This window comes from Cnephaeus nilssonii, assembly GCF_951640355.1.
Source record: "Cnephaeus nilssonii genome assembly, chromosome: 13".
Lineage (NCBI taxonomy): Eukaryota > Metazoa > Chordata > Mammalia > Chiroptera > Vespertilionidae > Cnephaeus > Cnephaeus nilssonii.
Window position 1 is genome coordinate 18,666,640 of NC_137084.1, and position 20,149 is coordinate 18,686,788.

General features: G+C 37.7%; 3 protein-coding genes across 3 annotated transcripts; all 3 read right to left on the bottom strand.

The window, feature by feature from the left end:
* Nucleotides 1-210: 210 nt before the first annotated feature.
* OR5M9 (olfactory receptor family 5 subfamily M member 9) lies at nt 211-1,143 on the bottom strand (the record flags this gene model as incomplete). The annotated part of the gene is made up of 1 exon (XM_079788589.1): nt 211-1,143. One exon carries the CDS (start codon nt 1,141-1,143, stop codon nt 211-213), a length of 933 nt encoding a protein of 310 aa, XP_079644715.1.
* A 7,453-nt stretch (nt 1,144-8,596) lies between these two features.
* Nucleotides 8,597-9,529, bottom strand: LOC307109720 (olfactory receptor 5M3; the record flags this gene model as incomplete). Its single annotated transcript, XM_079788588.1, has 1 exon — nt 8,597-9,529. The coding sequence occupies one exon, from the start codon at nt 9,527-9,529 to the stop codon at nt 8,597-8,599; it is 933 nt and encodes a 310-aa protein (XP_079644714.1).
* A 3,986-nt stretch (nt 9,530-13,515) lies between these two features.
* On the bottom strand, nt 13,516-14,454 carry LOC307109711 (olfactory receptor 5M5-like; the record flags this gene model as incomplete). The annotated part of the gene is made up of 1 exon (XM_079788579.1): nt 13,516-14,454. One exon carries the CDS (start codon nt 14,452-14,454, stop codon nt 13,516-13,518), a length of 939 nt encoding a protein of 312 aa, XP_079644705.1.
* Between the last annotated feature and the right edge of the window lie 5,695 nt (nt 14,455-20,149).

Consider the following 20,149-nt stretch of genomic DNA (forward strand, 5'->3'; position numbering starts at 1 on the left):
CACCTCACTGCCCCCACCCTCCCGCTGACCCGCCCATCTGCCCACCGGCTGCCAGCCTTGCTGTGATCAAAGCCTGTGGGCCATGGGGGAGGGCCTGAGAGGTGCTCCATGCATCTCATGGTAGCCTGTTGTTTGGTTGTTTTGGTCGTGACGCCTCTTGGCATTTAATTATTATGATAGCAACACACCACAAAAATATCTGTGGTAGTTTCACTGACCCAAGTTGGCCTTGATGATTGCTTTATTGACTGCCTCTTTCACATCCTTGTTCCTCAAGCTGTAGATCATGGGGTTCAGCATGGGGATCACGGTGGTATAAAACACAGCCACCATTTTCCCCTGCTCCACGGACTCTTCAGTGGGCCGCCTGAGATACATGAATATGAGAGTCCCATAAAACATGGTAACAGCTGTCAAGTGGGACCCACATGTGGAGAAGGCCTTCTTCCTCCCGTCAGCAGAGCGCATGCGTAGCACAGCTACTACAATGAGGGTATAGGAGATGAGGACCACTGAGAGGGAATATGTGAAGTTAATTCCAGCAATCACAATCATCGTGTATTCTTTGATGTAGACCCCGCCGCAGGCAATCTTGATGAGAGGAGGGTCTGCACAATAGAAGTGGTTGATTTTAAAGTTTCCACAGAAGTACAAGCCGTATGTCCACAGTGTGCATATTAGACTAACAGAGAATCCATAGACATAAGGCACAGAAATGAGCCGAACACAGACAGTCCTGGACATTTTACTGCCATAAAGCAAAGGGTTGCAGATGGCCATGTAGCGATCAAAGGCCATCACCGCCAAGATATAAACTTCCACATGGACAAGGGCAATGAAAAAGTAACACTGCACCAAACACCCCACATAGGAAATGGTTTTTGTCTCTGATAACAAGTTTTCCAGCATTTTGGGGGTGACATTGGAAGAGAACCACACATCCACAAAAGACAAATGACTCAAGAAAAAGTACATAGGGCTCTGAAGCTGGGGGGTGACACTGATCAATATGATCATACCAATATTCCCTAATAGAGTTATTATGTAAACTACTAGGAACACCCCAAAAAAGAGAACTCGAAGATCCTGGTGACTGGTCAACCCTAGAAGGATAAATTCTGTCACATCTGTGAAATTTGGCATTGTCTTTACAGACTCAGTCTGTATGGCCTATTATGGATTTGTTTTATTCTTAAATTTTTGAGTCAATTAAAATAATTTAAAAATCAATGAGGATTTTTCACAATGTCCAAAAATATATGGGCATAATTGTTTAATAGATCTTATAAGTAGTTACCATCAATATTTATCAGTTTCTTATCTGTAAGAGAGGAAATTACAGTCATTGTTAATACATATTATTAAAATTAGACACTTATATTTTACTAGATTATGACACTAAAGTTAAAATCATAGGGAATAAATGTGACTAAAGTTAGACTGAGAGTTGTCAAAGAATGGTTAAATCCTATCCCACATGGACTGATTTACCAAAAAATGTTCTATATTCTTCATATGTATATGGATTTTTAAAAATGAAATTGTATTCAGAACCTTCAACTAGTGTCTCAACACATTGGTATTACAATCTAGTTATTTACATATATGTCCTATTTTTTGTCAGCATATGAAATATGCTTTCAACATACAAAATTTCTGGTTGTATTTTATTTTGTTTAGCTAACATTATACTTGTTTGGCTGCCACTACTTGCAGGGGTGAAGTGAGAGAAACTTAACAGCATAAACTCTATCAGTTGAACAATTATTTCAGAAGAGTAAACTGCAAGTGGTTTAATCACCTAGCACCCACTATCAAAATTATGTCAATTGATAAATACCAAGATGTAAAGTTCAGTTAACTGAACTTTAATAACGAATATGTCTCATTTCAGATTCCACTGCTTTTCAGAACCTATCAATTCCATGCTTATGATTCCTATTAAAACTTGGCATCACTGCAAGGGAAAGGTTCCCAAACAAAATTTTCCTGTTTTACTGCACTTCTCCAGTTGACTTCTTCCAAGAACTAAAAACTTGCGATGAGTTTTCAAAGATCTAATTGTAGGATTAGCACAAACTTGGGAATTTAAAGTCTATAATAATAATATTTAAAGGATATATTACTGAATTATAAATGGGTCTTTGTAATTGCTTACATTAATTAATTTTACAAATATCAAAGCCAATTACATGTCAGATGTGTTTGTTATATCTAGAAGTAATCTAAATTCTGAAAATCTGAGGGTGAGCAAAATATACAAGATTCTGGCTTGCATTATCCTTTATTGTTGTTGAAAAGGAATTAATAATAAATGAATTAGCAATAGATAAATATGCAAATGAGATCATTTAACCCTTTGCACTCGCTTGCTTTTTTCTCGATTCCTTTATTCTACTCGGGATTTAATTTTTTAAATACCCCAGATTTTACAAAGCGTGGCAGTAGAATAAAAAACTGGAGTTTCTTTCCATACAAACTTATTTATTTGGATTTTTTTATATTTCAAATTATTGATACATTCAAAGAGTAATTTTAATCTCGACATCCGAGTGCAAAAGGTTAAGTAGTGTAATTGCTGTGACAAAAGTACAGCACACTAATAAATAAGAAATAAGGGGAGGCAGAGTGCAGATAGAGTGATCAAAATGACCTCTCCGAGGAAGTGACTTCTGAGTCAGTGAGAAGTAGCCAGCTGTGTAGAAATATGAAGAAGTAAGTGCAAATTCAAAAGCTCAGAAGAGGAAATAGTAGCTTGGCATGTTGAAAAAGAGTGTTACTAGAAGCCTTCCTTTCTATATGAAAAAGTGCATGAACTTTATGATTATACTAGAGGCCCAGTGCATGAATTTATACACAGCTGTGGTCCAGCCAGCCCACCCCAATTGGGGTGGCAGGGGTGATTGGGGGCGGGGCCAACCAGGAGGAGGAGCCACGGGTGATTGGCCGGCTGGCTCTGCCCCAATCAGGGTGAGTGGGGCTAATCGGGGCCACAGTGCACAACAAAGCAATCGGTTGTTCTGGCATTCTAATCGCTTGGCTTTTATATATATATAGAACATAGCCCCTCTAATTAGTAGCAGGGCACATTTGAGAAGTTAATTAATCTCTATGAGCTATTTTCTTACCCCTAAAATGTTTAATACACAAATTAAATATATCATCTTTAAAATGAATTAGGCACATAACATAAAGGCACTGCAGTTTTAGTTCTGATCTAAGTTTCCTTTTACTAGAGAGCTCCACTACATCAGCTCAGCTGTTTGGCTCCTTTTAAGTATGGAAATACCCAGATGAGAGCTGCAGACTGTGTTTGGGAAATAGAGCTAAGGTCAGGGATTTTCTTATTTAAAGACTCCTGACCCCACTCAATGAACCCAAATTCTCTAACAGATTTTCACTTGAGTTAATGCTACCACTATATTGTTTTAAGTATAAAACATATGAAAAGCATCAAAGTATCTAAAATCATAAACGAATGCTACTTCTCTAATTTTGTTCCAGTCCCTGTGCGATGTATATATTTCTCTTCCTCTACACATAATCAATAGCTCTGTGGTAGTAGCATTTGTCTCATTCATCTTGGAACTCTTTAAAATGCTTAGGTTGGATGTTACATAGAACAGATATTCAGAAATATTTACATATATAATTTATTTAGAAAGCATCCCGATCTCCAAATCAGCTTCATATATTACTATAGTCTAATAATATTAAAACTCTCTAAGATATTTTTTCTAGTGACAATCATCTCAACTTTAGAATATTAATAAGAATAATCAACTTTTATTAAATGCTTATGAAACCTTTTGCATGCAAATGTTATGAAACATTAGAATTCTCACTTTACAAATGAGGAAACTGGTGCACTGACAGGCTAGGAAAGTCTTCATGAGTCAGACATCTGCTAATTGACCAAACTTGGGGTACAAACCAATTAATTTAACTGCAGCATGGTACCCTTAACAACCTTATATTGTCACCTCTTTGATAACTTATTATTCTATTTCTACATATTTAAAATTTAGTTTGATTACCCTCCAAGCATGAACAAATTTATCCTTTTAATAACTTATACTTGATGGACAGAGCTTTGTATGACCCTAGAGCAGGCTGAGCTACAAAGATAGACCACCACTGCTTCTCTCTACCTTTCCCTCATTAGGAGATTCCATAGACCTAGGAGCAGATGACCTGTCACTTCTGAGATAGAGTCAACTTATTACACAAGTGTGCATCATCTATAAAAACAATTTTGAGTATAGAATGTGCAATTTATAAATAAAAAAAGCAAATTATATTTTATTAACCTTTTAGGAATTTTTCATGAAGAAAAATTACTGGTGCAATCATCCTCAAGGGCACAATATTCTCAAACTTCACTTACATATATTTTAAGACAACAATGTACAAATCAATGAAATTTGTAGAGAAGAATGAATGGGTGAAAAAGTGAGGAATATCCTGGCCATTGTGGCTCAATGGTTTAGGTTCGACCTCTGAACTAGGAGATCATGTTTCAATTCCTTGTCAGGGCACATACCCAGGTTGTTGGCTAGATCCCTAGTTGGGGCATGAAGGGAGGCAACTGGTCAATGATTCTATCTCATCATTGAAGTTTCTATCTCACACTCCCTCTCCCTTTCTCTTTAAAAACCAATATTTTTAAATGAGCAATAAAAAGTTGAAAATCCCCATTGTAACAAGGTCATTCTTACAAAGTTATGAATAAAATCTGAATAGAAATAAAAATATTTGCCAGTAATATAATTTCACAAAATTAAACACTGTAATAACAAATAAGTCTACAAATAAGGTTTTAGTTTTCTCTTCAAAATAAAAATAAAAATAATAGATTTTACTGCATTCATCTGTATTGTATAAAATACAATTTGCAGACCTACCTTCAGCAGAGGAGAACAACAGATGATACTTTTTTACTATTTATAAGAGAAGTTGGAACAATGAGAGCATCTCCCCAAGGAACTATCCAGGTAATTATGGAAGGAATAATGGTTCCAATTCTAGAAACATCTCAAGAGTAGGAGAAGCTAATGGGTGTTAATTGGAAGAATAATTCTTTTAGTTAAATCAAGAAATCAAAATTTTTGATATCATGGTATAATCTGTCTCACCTTCCCATGTGTTCTGCCCTCTTTTATCCACACTTAGCAATTATGCATGTCAGAAAAATATTCTTGGTTTGCGTCATGTAAAATTTCAGTCAGTCACTTTCTTTTCTGTTGTGTACATGTCTAACAGACACCATCTGTCAGGATATATGGTCATAACATCTTGTATCTCATGGTGTTTTTTATAGATACCAGATTCATCAAAACTATAGATCACTTGGAAATGTTTAGGGAGAATGGGTGCAAGTAATGGTCTTGGTGAAGTAATCAATTATAGTAGAGCAATTTGACTCATGGAGTTTAAACTATTCTGAGAGTCAGAGCATCAACTTTGAAGTCAGACAGGTCAGGAATCAAACCTTGGCTCCAACCACTATAACTATGTGACCTTGGAAAAGTAACAATTCTCAGCCTCAGTACTCACCTGTACAATGGGGTAACTACTATATTACAGAGTGACTTAATGATCTCAGATGACATAGGGATAATTCTCAGCATAATGCCTACCTCATATGACACACTAAAATTTTTTTTTTAATTATTTATGCAGTTTTCCCTCTGAACAGTTACCGACATAATTGTGCTCAGGCAAAGTTTTATTCTGAATTCTTCAGTGCCCAAGTACCCAGAATTCCTGAATTATTTCTAATTTATTATGGATAAAATACATCGATGAACTTTTGGGCACCAGGCTATTATGATACAACTAGAGGCCCAGTGCATGATTGAATCATGCACGTGTAGGGTCCCCTTTTTGCGGTGGAGCTGGGTGCCTGAGCAGACAGGCACCCAGCTCCCCCACTTTTGATGGTCCACGGCCGCTGACGGGGGCTACCCTGCTGTTGAGAGGCACAGGGGGCGGGACTCCCGCCCCCTGCACCTCTCAACGGCCACTGAGGGGGGCTGCCGCGGACACCTGGCTACCCTGCCATTGAGAGGCGCAGCTGGGTGTCCACGGCAGGCCCCCTCAGCGGCCGCGGATCTGGCCGTTGAGAGGCACAGGGGGCGGGAGTCCCACTCCCTGCGCCTCTCAACAGCAGGGTAGCCCCCCTCAGTGGCAGTGGATCCGTGCCTCTCAATGGCCGGATAGGCCACCCCGAGTCCCGCCCCCCAGCCTCCCGCCGCCCAATCGTGGGCGTAGCGGAGTGATGGTAATTTACATGTTACTCTATTATTAGATAGGATATACACTCTTTCATGAAAATGTAGCTTTGAAAAGAAGGAAATGTGTGTGTGTGTGTGTGTGTGTGTGGGTGTGTGTTATAGAAAGAAAGAAGAGTGGCAGAGACAAATACACTTTGTGTAGGAGATGATTAAATATAATGAAGTGGATAGATGTAGAAATACATCTATACTAATAAAAGAGAATTATGCAATTTGACTGTACCTCTGAATCGCCCATCAGCCAATCAGGAGTGAGTATGCAAATTAACCCAACAAAGATGGTGGGTTAATTTGCATATGCAGGCGCAGAGCAGCCAGGTGGGGCAGGATGCCTGCTATGGGGGGGCGGGGGCGGAGGGAGCTACAGGAGCAGTGCTGCGGCCCAGAGCGAGGACTTGCAGGCTCCCAGGCAGCCGGGAGCGAAGCCAGAGGAAGGAAGGCCTATTCTTGCACGAATTTTCATGCAACAGGCCTCTAGTGTAACAATAAAAATCTATTTCAAAAAGTATTTTACAGGAATATCCTGAATTTTCAACTAATGGCAAAATTAAGTGCTGCCAACTCATGGAAATTATGAACCAGAATAGGCCTTGGAGTTCAAAGACTACATCCTAAAAATTAACTAGAGGAATAATAAGGGTTGAATTTTCCAAGGTTACCCACAAATTAATTTAAAATTTGGAAACTCAGACCAGGAACATGATTTAACCATTGACCTTGGCCTCATCATTCTTCATGTAAAACAAAATAACTCTCCAAAAATCAATTGACAAAGCATTTCACCTTTGGAAAAAGAAAAGAGGTTACAAAGCTCATTCATAACCACATGCTAACAGATTACAAAGTATTAAAATGCTATTATGAAATATATCATAACATAGTCTATCAAGAGTTCTCCAATAAATGGTTTTAATCTCACTGCCAAGTAACATTAAGTAAGGTAAGTTAGATCTTAAATTCTTTAGGGAGTTTAAGTTTTGTCATTAGAGACACAGTAATACTACAATTTAATCTAAAATAGCAATTTGTTTATATGCGAATAGTTTTAACTTGTTGCCCGTGATATGTGTGTGTTTATCTGGAAATGAATTCATACACATTTTTTATTTTGCTTAGGGATAAGAAAACTCAAAAACATACAAGGAAAAACATTTGTTCTCATATTGCATGGATCTCATTTTATATTTACATATTTGCAGATAAATTTATAGCTACTTAAATGTGTAGTTTAAATCTGTGACTTACATTTCTGTAGTTATGTATTGTCCACATCAAAACATCCAATTATTTATTTATTTATTTATTTATTTATTTATTTATTTATCTGAAGACAAAGAATCTTTAAGGAAGTCAATTTGCAAAGTCTTTGCCTCATGCTTGTACTTCGTGACATTAGGTACAAGAGAGATACCAAATTATGTTAATATTATCATGGCAGGACACGGTATTGTGACCAAGAAAAAAACAACTGTAAATATTTTATTTCTTGCAGATACAAAAATTATTTTTACATATTTAAGTACTATATAATCACAGATGTGCAAAATATTACACATGAATATCATTTTAATTTGTTAAGAAGAATCTGGAGCATTGTGCTTTCAAAATGGCACATCCATCCACTAATTCTACCCATTTTATTCAGACTGAAAACTGTTGGCAGAGGCACATGAAAGTGCAGTCTGGTGTCTGGCAACTTTTGGTTAAATTATAGCAGTTATTGGAATCATGCTGTGTCTCTTAAAAATGAAAAATAAAAATTGAAAAGGGATTAAATGCAATAGGATTGCTATTTTCAAAGTAGTTGTTGTTGAACAGACCTGCCTCACTTTTTTTTTAAAAAAAGGCATGAAATATCACATAATCTCACAACTTCTAGCGAGACCATTTTACGATCTCATTCTAGAACATTAAATAAAATATTTTTCTGTCCCAATTTACTCTCCAAGAAAGCAAATTGATATTTCCCAAAATTCATCTACTGCAATTTAAATTAGAAGAAATCTTTTCATTCTAGCTAAGTATTTGAACAATTTCAGTTCGTGTACTTCTGAACTTTGGCTCAAATAACCTTTTGACTAGTTAATTTATAAAATTTTAGTTATCTTCTCTACTTACATCAACAGGAATGAATGTGTCAATCTACTTTATTTTCTTTGATTTTGAGTCTTTTTCTATTTTTTCTTTTCAATGCACAGTCTGTAGCTTTTGTAAAAGGTCTTTAGCTATGTCCTGAGCCATTACCTGCTGACAAACAAATACTTATGAAACATAGAAGACAAGATTAACTCAATTTTATTTTATTCGGTTACACATATTCTGCTCATCACTTTGCTCGTGGCTTCTTTAACATCCTTGTTCCTCAAACTGTAGATCATGGGGTTCAACATGGGGATCACTGTGGTGTAAAACACAGCCACCATTTTCCCCTGCTCCACGGACTCCTCTGTGGGACGTCTGAGATACATGAAAATAAGAGTCCCGTAAAATATGATGACCACTGTCAAGTGGGACCCACAGGTGGAAAATGCCTTCCGTCTCCCTTCTGCTGAGTGCATCCGTAGAATAGCAATGAGAATGAACAGATAGGAAATGATAACCACAGTCAGGGAATAGGTGAAATTAATGCCTGCAAGAATGATCATGGTATATTCTTTGACGAAGGTCCCAGCACAAGCCATTTTGATAAGAGGTGGGTCTGCACAGTAGAAGTGGTTGATCTCAATTTTTCCACAGAAGTACAAGCCATAAGTCCATAATGTTGCCGCCAGACTAGTCAGAAAACCATATATGTAAGGGAAAGAGATCAGTCTAATACAGACAACCCTTGACATTCTGCTGCCATAGAGCAGAGGTTTCCCAATTGCCATGTATCTATCAAAGGCCATCACAGCAAGGATAAAAATTTCTACGTGGACAAGGGCGATGAAGAAGAAGCACTGTACCAGACAACCAGTGTAAGAAATAGTTTTTGTCTCTGATAACAGGTTTTCCAACATTTTAGGGGTGACATTGGAAGAAAACCACACGTCAACAAATGACAAATGACTTAGAAAAAAGTACATGGGGCTATCGAGCTGTGGACTGACCTTAATTAACATGATCATGCTAATATTGCCCACTATGGTGATAATATAGACCACAAGAAAAATGATGAAGAAGAGAACTTGCCATTCCCGATGACTAGTTAGTCCCAAAAGAATAAACTCTTTCACATCAGTGAAATTGAGCATTTTCTCAGTTCTAGGTCAATGTTAGTTACAAATCTCTGTGATAACAAAAAGAAAATAAATTTAAAAACCAGGTATTGATTATTTATTAATTTATACTTTTATCATGTCTGCTTACTATGGTGATAATATAGACCACAAGAAAAATGATGAAGAGAACTTGCCATTCCCAATGACTAGTTAGTCCCAAAAGAATAAACTCTTTCACATCAGTGAAATTGAGCATTTTCTCAGTTCTAGGTCAATGTTAGTTACAAATCTCTGTGATAACAAAAAGAAAATAAATTTAAAAACCAGGTATTGATTATTTATTAATTTATACTTTTATCATGTCTGCTTTCATTATTTTCTTTAATACATAGCTATGACTGCCTTTTGTCATTATTTTCAGTACATCTTCTATAAGCAGTTGCTATGCAACAGGCTCTCTAAAGGTCACTAAGAATAATAAATTCTCAGGCCCATTACATAACAGTTATACAAAATATTGTGATTGAAACAAGCTAGCACTAAATATTGTGAGTAGCCAAATTTCCAAGACTACCTTTTAGACATCCTTCATTTCTAATGTTGGTATGTTTGGTAGTTTCATATTTTTAAGATATTTATAGAGAGTTATACTTCTGTTTTAACCACAAGTCAAAAATAAATTTTATTTCATCTTTTCTTATTATAAGTATATTCTCCAGGATTAGAAATGAAAGCCATTTAATCAAATAACTGATCCCTAAATGTCAGATAAAAATATATTTTGAATCTAACCTCATACTTGTACTGAACTTAAACTGAAGTTGGACAAACTAATCACATTCATCATCAAAACCAAGTGAAAAGGGTGAACCACTTATACACATTCATACATATTCATACATTATACATATTCCCTGCATACGGACTCTTTGGCATATCTAACATGTAATTATAATCTACTAGGTGTCATCCACTGTTGTTCTAGAGACTCAAAAGTAAGTAAGATAAGGAGCTGCTCACCCTTATGCATTTTTTAAAGATTAGCAAGAGAGAAATTCTTATTTGGAAAGTCAGATCTGATTGCACAGTATCACAGATGATTCATCACAAAAGGAAGTATAAAAAGATGGTGATGTTGGTATTTTGCAAAAGCTAAATACATGAAAACCTGAGTGGTGGTTAACTAGGTAACAGCTATGATGAACTGACAGGGAAAATGTAGTGGTTAGGTCTGATCTTAGGGGATATGAAGTCTGGAAAGAAATAGAGAATTTGGGGATCTTAGAAGCACTTACAGTATTTTCTTCACCATTTGAAGGAAAAATATATACATAAATTTTCTGTATTGTAACACTCTTTTTCAAATTAAGTTTCCAATAGATATAGATTTTCCCCCAAAGGACTAGGAATGAGAAAAATATTAAGTATAAAGTTAAAAAATTATGTTTCTATTGTCTGGTTGAATTCTAGCTCCATGACATTTTATGCACTTGGGAAGGTTTTATTTTTTGTTTGTTTTTAGTTTCTCTATGCCTTCATATGATGTAACAGCAATAATAGTATTCATTTCATAGTGTACTTATGAGCATGAAAAAGATATTATACATTAACACACAATAAATATACAAAGGACAATTGTTATTAAATAAACTCCTGAAAATTATAGCTTCCATTAATAGTTTGTAATAATCAAATAATCAAATCTCTATAGAAAAATTCTCTCCCTCATTTCTCTGTCTCTTTCACATAAACAAATAGCACACCTATACACACAGATAACATATATGGAATAATTAATGTTAATTAATAAAAAAATCCAATATACAACCTTCATCTGACAGTTCTAGGCAGATTCATTTTTATACCAACCTGAGAATGAAGAGAAATATCTCCAGGAAGGATACAGAGTTGAAAAGTGAACGCTGTGTAAGAGATGGAAAACAACTTATATATACCAGGCAAAAGAGAAACTGGAGGTCCATAGAGACATTTCCTTTAAATCTTTGCCTTAGTAAAAAAAAAAAAAAAAAAAGAAGCAATTAAGAAGCTTCTCCTAGAAATGACCCTGGGGGAAGTACATCTCTAGAGGAAGAATTGACCGTTGAGTTTTGTTTTTTCAATAACAGATTTGCACAATTTTATTTCCCCTCAAACTCAAGTTGTTTTGGATGTGTCTAGGATCAAATAACAATATTTGTTTTGAGTTTGCATCACACTGAATTTGGTGATGATGTTACTCAACTTGAATAAGGTTATCTTATGTTCTGTACTCAGAGTCTATGCCACTTGGCTTTTCCAGAGAAAGAGGAAATAATATTATCCCTTATAATTAAAATTGTAGCTTCTGGAAGCAGGAAAATTATATATGCTTCAACTTATTCAGTTTATAAGCAAGGAAAACTAGAAACTTAATCATAGCAACATTACAGCATTTATTAAAGTTAACACATGCCAGACACTGCTAATTTAATTTAATCTAATTCTCATAATTACCTTCTTAGGTAATTGTATTACTGCCTTTTTTATAGGAAAAAAAAAACAAAACAAAACACAAAAACCCAAAACAAGTCTTAGAAAGTGGTGCCTTACTCAAGGTCACACTCAATAAATCAAAAAATAGATTCCTGATTCCAGAATTTGATTCCAGTTATAGTTAATTACCTAATTCTATTGTCCAACAACTATTAACAGAGCAGACCAAAAATCTCAATTTCTGACCCAAAAGGAGTTTCATTTTCACTATATGACTGGTGTATATGTTATATTATATCATAGTCTTTATGGACTTGAGGAGGGAAAAAGAGTAAATATATCTCCACATCTCCCCCAAATTTTCTAAAAATAACTTGATTATAAATATTTATGGAAACACACTCTAATTCCAAAACATCAACAAGATTGTGTGATTACCTTCTAATAGTCATCATAAGGTAAGAAACAAATAGGATCTTAAATGGATACCATAGGATATTAAGTATGTTCACATATAAAGTTTATTGAATTAATTAGTATCATTAGCCTACATAAAGAAAACACAATCTTTTATGAAATCTTGATTTCTAAAACATCCAAATGCATTTAGAAAGCACATCCATGAAGGCATTTTTATGATTCTTCAAAAAGAAAACAAAAGCTTACTTAGTTGTAATATTGAGACTCTGAGAAAAAAGTTTTATGTGACAAAATATTTTAAAAGAGATTTCACTCAAGGACATTTGTGGAGATGTTATCAGGTATCTAAGATTCTCCCATCACCTATGAAATAAAGTGTTAACTCAATTCAAGTATTGGGAATCATTGGAAGTGGGTTAGGTAGTCATTACTTAAATGAGTAAAATTTGAAATGGAGCTTATTTTTAAAAAGTGGGGTGTAGATTGCTATTCATCAAAGAGGAGATGGTAGAACCCTATGTTTTAGCCTGACACGGTGTCCTAGAATAAAAGTTTCCTAAACTCTCTTGCAGGGAGGTTTGAGATTATGATATGGCCCCAAAGATCTGAGAAAACATGTTGCATAGAACATTTAGAACATCTAAACCATTTGCACATGTGGGCTGCCTTCAGAGCAGTCGTGCATCTTAAAGTGACTGTAGGAATGCAAGCCATCTTAAAACAAAACAAAACAAACAAACAAACAACAACAACAAGCAAGCTGTAAAGGACTCAGAGACCAAATCTAATAAAGCTGGCATGCAAATTGGAGACTGCTTACTTCAGATTCTTTTTTTACCTGTCAGAAAAACAAAACAAAGTGAAAATTTAAATTTGTTTAAACCACTATTTTTTTTTCTGTAAGAAATGACACTAGTCGATATAGGAATGTGTATGAATTGCCTAAATGTTACCTCTTATTCTTCCCATTTTTCAAGCACTTGTTCAGAGAATTTTAACCTCATCAGCTACCTGACACAAAATGTGAGAAAATGTATTGTGTAAAACTTGCTTAAAAAGAGATGTCTAACCCAATAATATCATATCTTGCTATGTCTAGAAATATTTTTAATGACAGTTGAGCACTTTTATTTCCCCAATTTTTGTCTCCAGATTGTTTTTCTCAATGCCTCTTTCACATCCTTGTTCCTGAGGCCATAGATCATGGGGTTCAGCATGGGGATCACTGTGGTGTAAAACACAGCCACCATTTTGCCCTGTTCCACGGACTCCTCTGTGGGACGTCTCAAATGCATGCAGAAGAGGGTTCCATAGAAGATTGTGACCACTGTCAGGTGGGAGCCACATGTGGAGAAAGCTTTCTTTCTTCCTTCTGCAGAACGGCTTCTAAGGATGGCAACCAGGATGAACATGTAGGATGTGAGAATGATCAGGAGGGACTGGACGTTGCTGTAGCCAGCGACTATGTACATCGATAGCTCTTTGCTGTAGGTGTCAGAACATGCTAGTTTGATAAGAGGAGGATCAGCACAGTAGAAATGATTAATTTCATTAGCACCACAGAAATAGAGGTTGTAGGTCCTCAAGGTCTCCATCACACTAAGGAGGAAGCCATAGACATAAGGAACAATGACCAGGCGGACACAGACACTCTTAGACATCCTGCTACTGTAGAGCAGTGGATTACAGATAGCCATGTAGCGGTCATATGCCATGACAGCCAACATGCAGTGCTCTGTGAGGACCACAGCAATGACGATATAACACTGCACCAAGCAGCCTGCATATGAGATGGTCTTCTTCTCTGATAAGAAATTTTCTAGCATTTTGGGGGTGACATTTGTGGAGAAACACAGATCTAGAACAGACAGACTTGAGAGGAAGAAGTACATGGGAGTGTGGAGTCGAGAATCAATTTTGATTAAAACAATCATGCCCACATTTCCTATCACAGTGACTATGTAGACCATGAGGAACAGCACAAAAAAAGCAACTTGCAACCCTGGACGACTTGTTAGGCCCAAGAGAATAAATTCTGTCACTTCAGTGTAGTTTCTTCTGGACATTTCTATGTCTCATAGGAGAGGCATTAGTTTATCTAAGGAGAGATATAAAGAAATTTTTTAATCATTGAGTATTGTATCAGGTTAAATATTGTTTGTTTTGTTTCTTTAATCCTCACCCAATGATATTTTTCCATTGATTTTTAGAGATAGTGAAAGAGAGAGGCAAAGACAGAGAGAAATATCAATGTGAGAGAAACACATCAATTGGTGGCCTCCTGTACGCGCCCCATTCAGGGCCCAGGCTGGGAGAAACCTGCAACTGAGGTCTGTGCCCTTGACAGGAATCAAACCTGGGACCCTTTGGTCCGCAGGCCAATGCTCTGTCCACTGAGCGAAGCCAGCTAGGGCTATCAGGTTAAATATTGTAAAAAGATCCAAAAGGCCTTAGTTATGTTATCTCAGTAGCATTTCCATAATTAGAGATGAACAGATGTATGATAAAGCAAGTCTGAAAGTTTTCAACAGAATGATTTTCATTCAGGTTGTATTTGTAATCACACTGTGCAATTAAGTTGGAGCCTAAAGATAAAATTATAAATTTAAGTATCTCAATACTTTGAAAAATTTTTTAAATCTAAATAAGTTATCTGTCAAAGAAAATATTATAATATAAATTTAGAAATGCTTAGAGTTCCTGTCTGCCTTCTTTCATATATACACATAGATACATAGAAGGTTAGCAATCACTTTGAAGATAACACAGGTAAAGATCATTCTGAACACTGAGAAATTGAATTGTACAGAGATGAGATGACATAACCCATCAGACCTTCATCTCATATTTCCCAGTTTGGTGATTTACCGATGTATTATCTATCTCACCGAGTACAAATTTACCAAAAAAAAATTTTTTAAATGCTAGCAATTGCATAAATTGAAGTTTATTTCTAAATATTATATTCTGTGGGGCAGTTTTGACATTAGCAAATGTCATTATCAGATAATTTGTCAAAGGCTGTGTAAAACTTTTGATATTCTCTGAACAGATTTAGAATATTGATGTGACAGTTCTTCATTTTTTACCTGCCCTAGAATATAAGTGAAACTAACAAATGTGATTAATTTGCTGCTTAAAGTTGTAACAATGCAACAACAATCATAATAATTGTTGGGTTCTTATATTCCACGCACCATATTAAAGTACTTTCCATTTATTATTTTATTTTAATCTACATGTCCTATGAAATAGTTACTATATCATGCCATTTTGCATTCAAGAAACACAGATGCTTTCTTGGACCTTTCGGTTTCAAATCTTATCCTCATAGCTATTGAATATTATGAGGTATTTCAATAACTATACCCATTTTATTAACCTTAAATTTTATAGTTCATAAAACACTTTAAGACACTTTATAAAACCTGGTAAGCCATTCATGTATGCATGCTTATAGCAAGTAATTCTGGCTTGCAGCTCAGAAATGGAAGAACTAGAAGAGGAATAAGATATAGTTCCCAGTTTAGTGTTCTTCCTCTGTAACATGGTATTCCTCAGGAAAGCTCATCACTTCCTCTCAGTTGAATGGACTGCTTGGGGAAAGAGAATAACTTTTGCCAAAAATGTTAAATTCAATTTTTATCATTATAATTAGTTAATTTATTAATATTAATAATAGGAACAGAGCAAAAGGGAAGCCAGCATTGTAGGCATGGTCATCAGGACAGCTTCACCAGGAAGCTACAGCTTCAGGCTCCCAGGGAACCACCAATCCATTCCCTGCAGATCGCTGGGGGAAGGGATCAAACAAAGAGGGATATACTAGTAGGCACAAGGAAGTTGGGGTCACATAGGGAAGTGCGTGCCTGTCAGTCTAGCCTGGAAAACAATGAATTGGCCAGAAGGGTGGAGCCACTGCAAGCACGCATATTCTTGAAAGGGTAAAATCCCCAAGGCAAAGTGTTCTCTCTCTCTTGTTTTGTTCTTGCCCTGGCATTCCCTCGCTTTGTGACCTGCAGTCGCCCCTTGCATTTGCCTGCCATGTGGTCTTCAGTAGCTGCTTGGCCCAGGGCCAGGCAGACTCCACACACAGGCTGCTGGACTGCCCTGTGCTTTATTATGGAGTGGAGACTCTGTGCGTGGCCTGAATTCTTGCCCTGCTGAAGACAAGATTGAACTTTTTCTATGGCGGAACAGAGGGAAATGGGACAGTGGAATCGCAGGGGTTTAATTCCACAAAATAGAGATCACTCATCCTCCCATGCAAGAACCCCACTTCCACAGGTAACAGGTGGGGATACAAAGTTAACAAACTTTATTGCTTCTTATTCTGCACCAATGATTGCACTGTAAGCTACCAGGAAAAATAAATATGAATAAAATAGGATCTTGAAGTAGAACTGGCCTCTTCCTTCCTTCCTTCCTTCCTTCCTTCCTTCCTTCCTTCCTTCCTTCCTTCCTTTCTTTCTTTCTTTCTTTCTTTCTTTCTTTCTTTCTTTCTTTCTTTCTTTCTTTCTTTCTTTTCTTAGGTATAGATGATAGGGACAGACCAGACATTCTAACAAAGGTAAGAGATGGAAGAGTGAGAAGAAAGGAAGAAAGACAGGCAGCCAAGGTATCAGTGCCCTAACTTAAAACTAAAAGGAAATTTGCTCCAGGAATCTAGGTATTGTGATTCAATTGGCAAAAAGGAAGCCAAGAGCTCTTCTTTGAACTCTATGCCCAATGAGCAACTTTTCCAGTTCATTATCTAGATTATAGTGCTGACTTGTGTCTAAGATCTTTGCAATTTTGCTTAGATCTCACTGGCTATAGGCAAACGTCATTTTTTAGTAGAAAACATCATCACTAACCATATTTTAATTTTAGAATTCTGGGGCTATGGCAGAGACAACTAATATAAGATATAGCCCATGGGAGATCTGTCAGACTGGCCCTAAGCATCAAGAAACACTCACAGCAGACACTCATATGCAGTTAGAAACCTGGATGAGTCACATAGCTGCATGTGGCACCTGGCAAAAGAAGGATCAGAATACTCTTCATCAACTTATTGTTGTAAGATCTTTTATCTAATTTAGTTTTTTATTATTATCAGACTGATTCATAGTTCAAGTATCTTGGTTGAAAAAGAAATTCAGGGGGCGGGCGGGGATGTTTCTCTGGAGTACAAGCATGGCTTGTAAAAACAAAACAAAACAAAAAACAGATCTTAGAAAGAAACAGGACATTGGGAAAGAATCCAGGACCTTATAAATAAGAGAACCATAAAGGACTTAGAGAGCTTCTAGTCTAAACCTCAAAGCTTCATATACTGAAGCTAACTTCTCCATATGTTTAATGCTCACAAGAAAATGCCTATATGAGCATAGACTTTAATTCTGAGAAGTCAGAAAATTTTTAAACTATTAATAAACTTCATGGATCTAAATTTTCTAATTTTTTTTTCTTATGGAAATTGATGGCAGAAGATACCCAGAAATTAGGTAAATGAAAAACAGAAAAAGAATGTTATTTGAAACTAATCTTATTGAAACATCTGTTGGAGAGCCATAGTATGAAATTCTACCAGGATTTCAATTCAAAAACACTGGTAACATAGAGAAAGACAGAGTCGAGCAACCACCCTATAGATTTTTTCTCATAGAATATGCATTGTCTGTGCAAATTTCCTGTGAAATTGCCCCTATTTCAACACATCAATATCTAAAAAGTATGCAACCTAGTGAAGCAAATACATAAATTGCTAGATATTGAAAACTAATATGTAAACACTTTTCCTCTCCTACCTGTAAAAATGTGAGTATCTTCTTAGTGACCACAAAGGTCAAATTCTTACTGGTGCTATAGGATTTATACCCAACTTATTGACATCAGCATTTATCTCAGGAGAATCCCCAACTGTTTCAAGAAACAATTAAAAATGAAATCCCAATGGAGAGCATTCTCATGGGGAGAAATACTAATTGGTAGTACTACACTTTCTCAATTCAAGATTTTTTAATTCTATATTTTATAATTCATTGATGTTTAGATCATTTGTCTGCTATGAGTAGTAGGGCAATATTTAAGACGATAATGAAAAACGAATTTACAATACTTTGGGGACGAGGAGCACCAATATGGGAGAAACCAAGATGGCGGCATAGGTTAAACACCTAACCTACAGCCGGGCACAACAATATCAAAAACACAACTAAAAGTCAAAACGGACATCATCCAGAACCACAGGAAAGCTGGCTGACTGAAATGCGCACAATTAGAAGGAAAAAGAAAACCACAAGGAAAATCAGAGAAGCCGTAAAAGCTTGAGGTATGGAGACACAGGCGGAGACACGAGCCCGCGAGCGTGCGGGGAAGACGGAGCCGGAGAGGAAGGGGCGGCTGACGGCCTGGCTGGCGTTCTCTGGCGGGAAGGAGATAAAAGCGCCAGATTGTGCTGAACCCCAGCTCCGACTGCACTGAACCCCATTTCCCGGCGAAACCCTGGGAAGCCGGGCTCATGCTGGGGGAGTCTGAGCTGTGGGACGGAGACACAGAGGAGCTGCGCCGGAGCCGCGCACGGGAATGCGCGCAGAGGAGGGTCTGTTGTCTGTGCCGCTGGATTGCCCTAGCGGGAAGGAGACAAAAGCTCCGGACTGTGCTGAATCCCTAGTTCCAACTGCACTGAACCCCAGTTCCGGGAAAGTCCCGGGGATGCCAGGCTCATACTGGGGAAAGCTGAGCTGTGGGACAGAGGTGCAGAGAGGCGGCGAAGAGCAGAGCACCGGAGGCGCGCAGGGGATTGTGCGCGGAGGATGGGCTGTTGACTGTGCCGCTGAGTCGCCCTGGAGGGAAGGAGACAAAAGCGCCAGACTGAGGTGAGCCCCAATTCTGACTACACGGAAACCCAGTTCCGGGAGAGAATCTGGGAATCCAGATTCATTGGGGGAGAGACTAGACTGTTTGGCAGCGCGCGAAACTCCAGGGCACTTTTCTCTCAGAGGTGTTTGCTGGGAGTACAGAGGGACACAGGAACCTCATAGGGCGGGGCTGACAGGAAGCCAAGGCGGTAGGCTCCGCCCTGTAACTCCGCCCCATCCAAGCTGAACACAGAGGCTTTTACAATTTTGCAAGTCTAGTTGAATGGGGCTGTCTCCCGGCATAGACACAGCTGATCCTCACAGCCAATTGGGCCGGAGGTCACATACTCCCAGTGTACCAACAGCAATCAAGGCTTAACAACACCAAGACTTTGCACTCAGCCCACAAAGGGGGATATCAAGAGCGACCACCTAGGGAGATTGGGGAAGCTGAGCGATAGGGAGGCAGCCAAAAGGGGAAGGCACCGAAACAGGTCACGAATATAAGGGATGCTGTAATTCCTGCTGAGGGGCCACAGGCAGTAGCTGACCTACACTACATTGGAGACCCAGAAATGAGGGCATCTAGTGGTCGGTGTGAGATGACACCAGACTTCGACCACTCCCATAAGGGACACATTCAAGAGGCAGACGCAGTGAGCGCCGAAGCCTTGCTGCACCAAGACCCGGCACATAGGCGTGTCTTCCGCACAGCAACTCTTCCTTTATAGACACAGAGGGTCCGCACGGCCAATAGGCCTGGAGGACAATTCCTCCCAGTGACACCAACAACAATCAAGACTTAACTATACAAACAAGGACCAAGATGGAGGCATAGGGCAGAAGCCTGATTGCTGCCTACCACAACGGTTTTGAGACTACAACGGGAGAGCAGAGCAGACACCATCCAGAACCA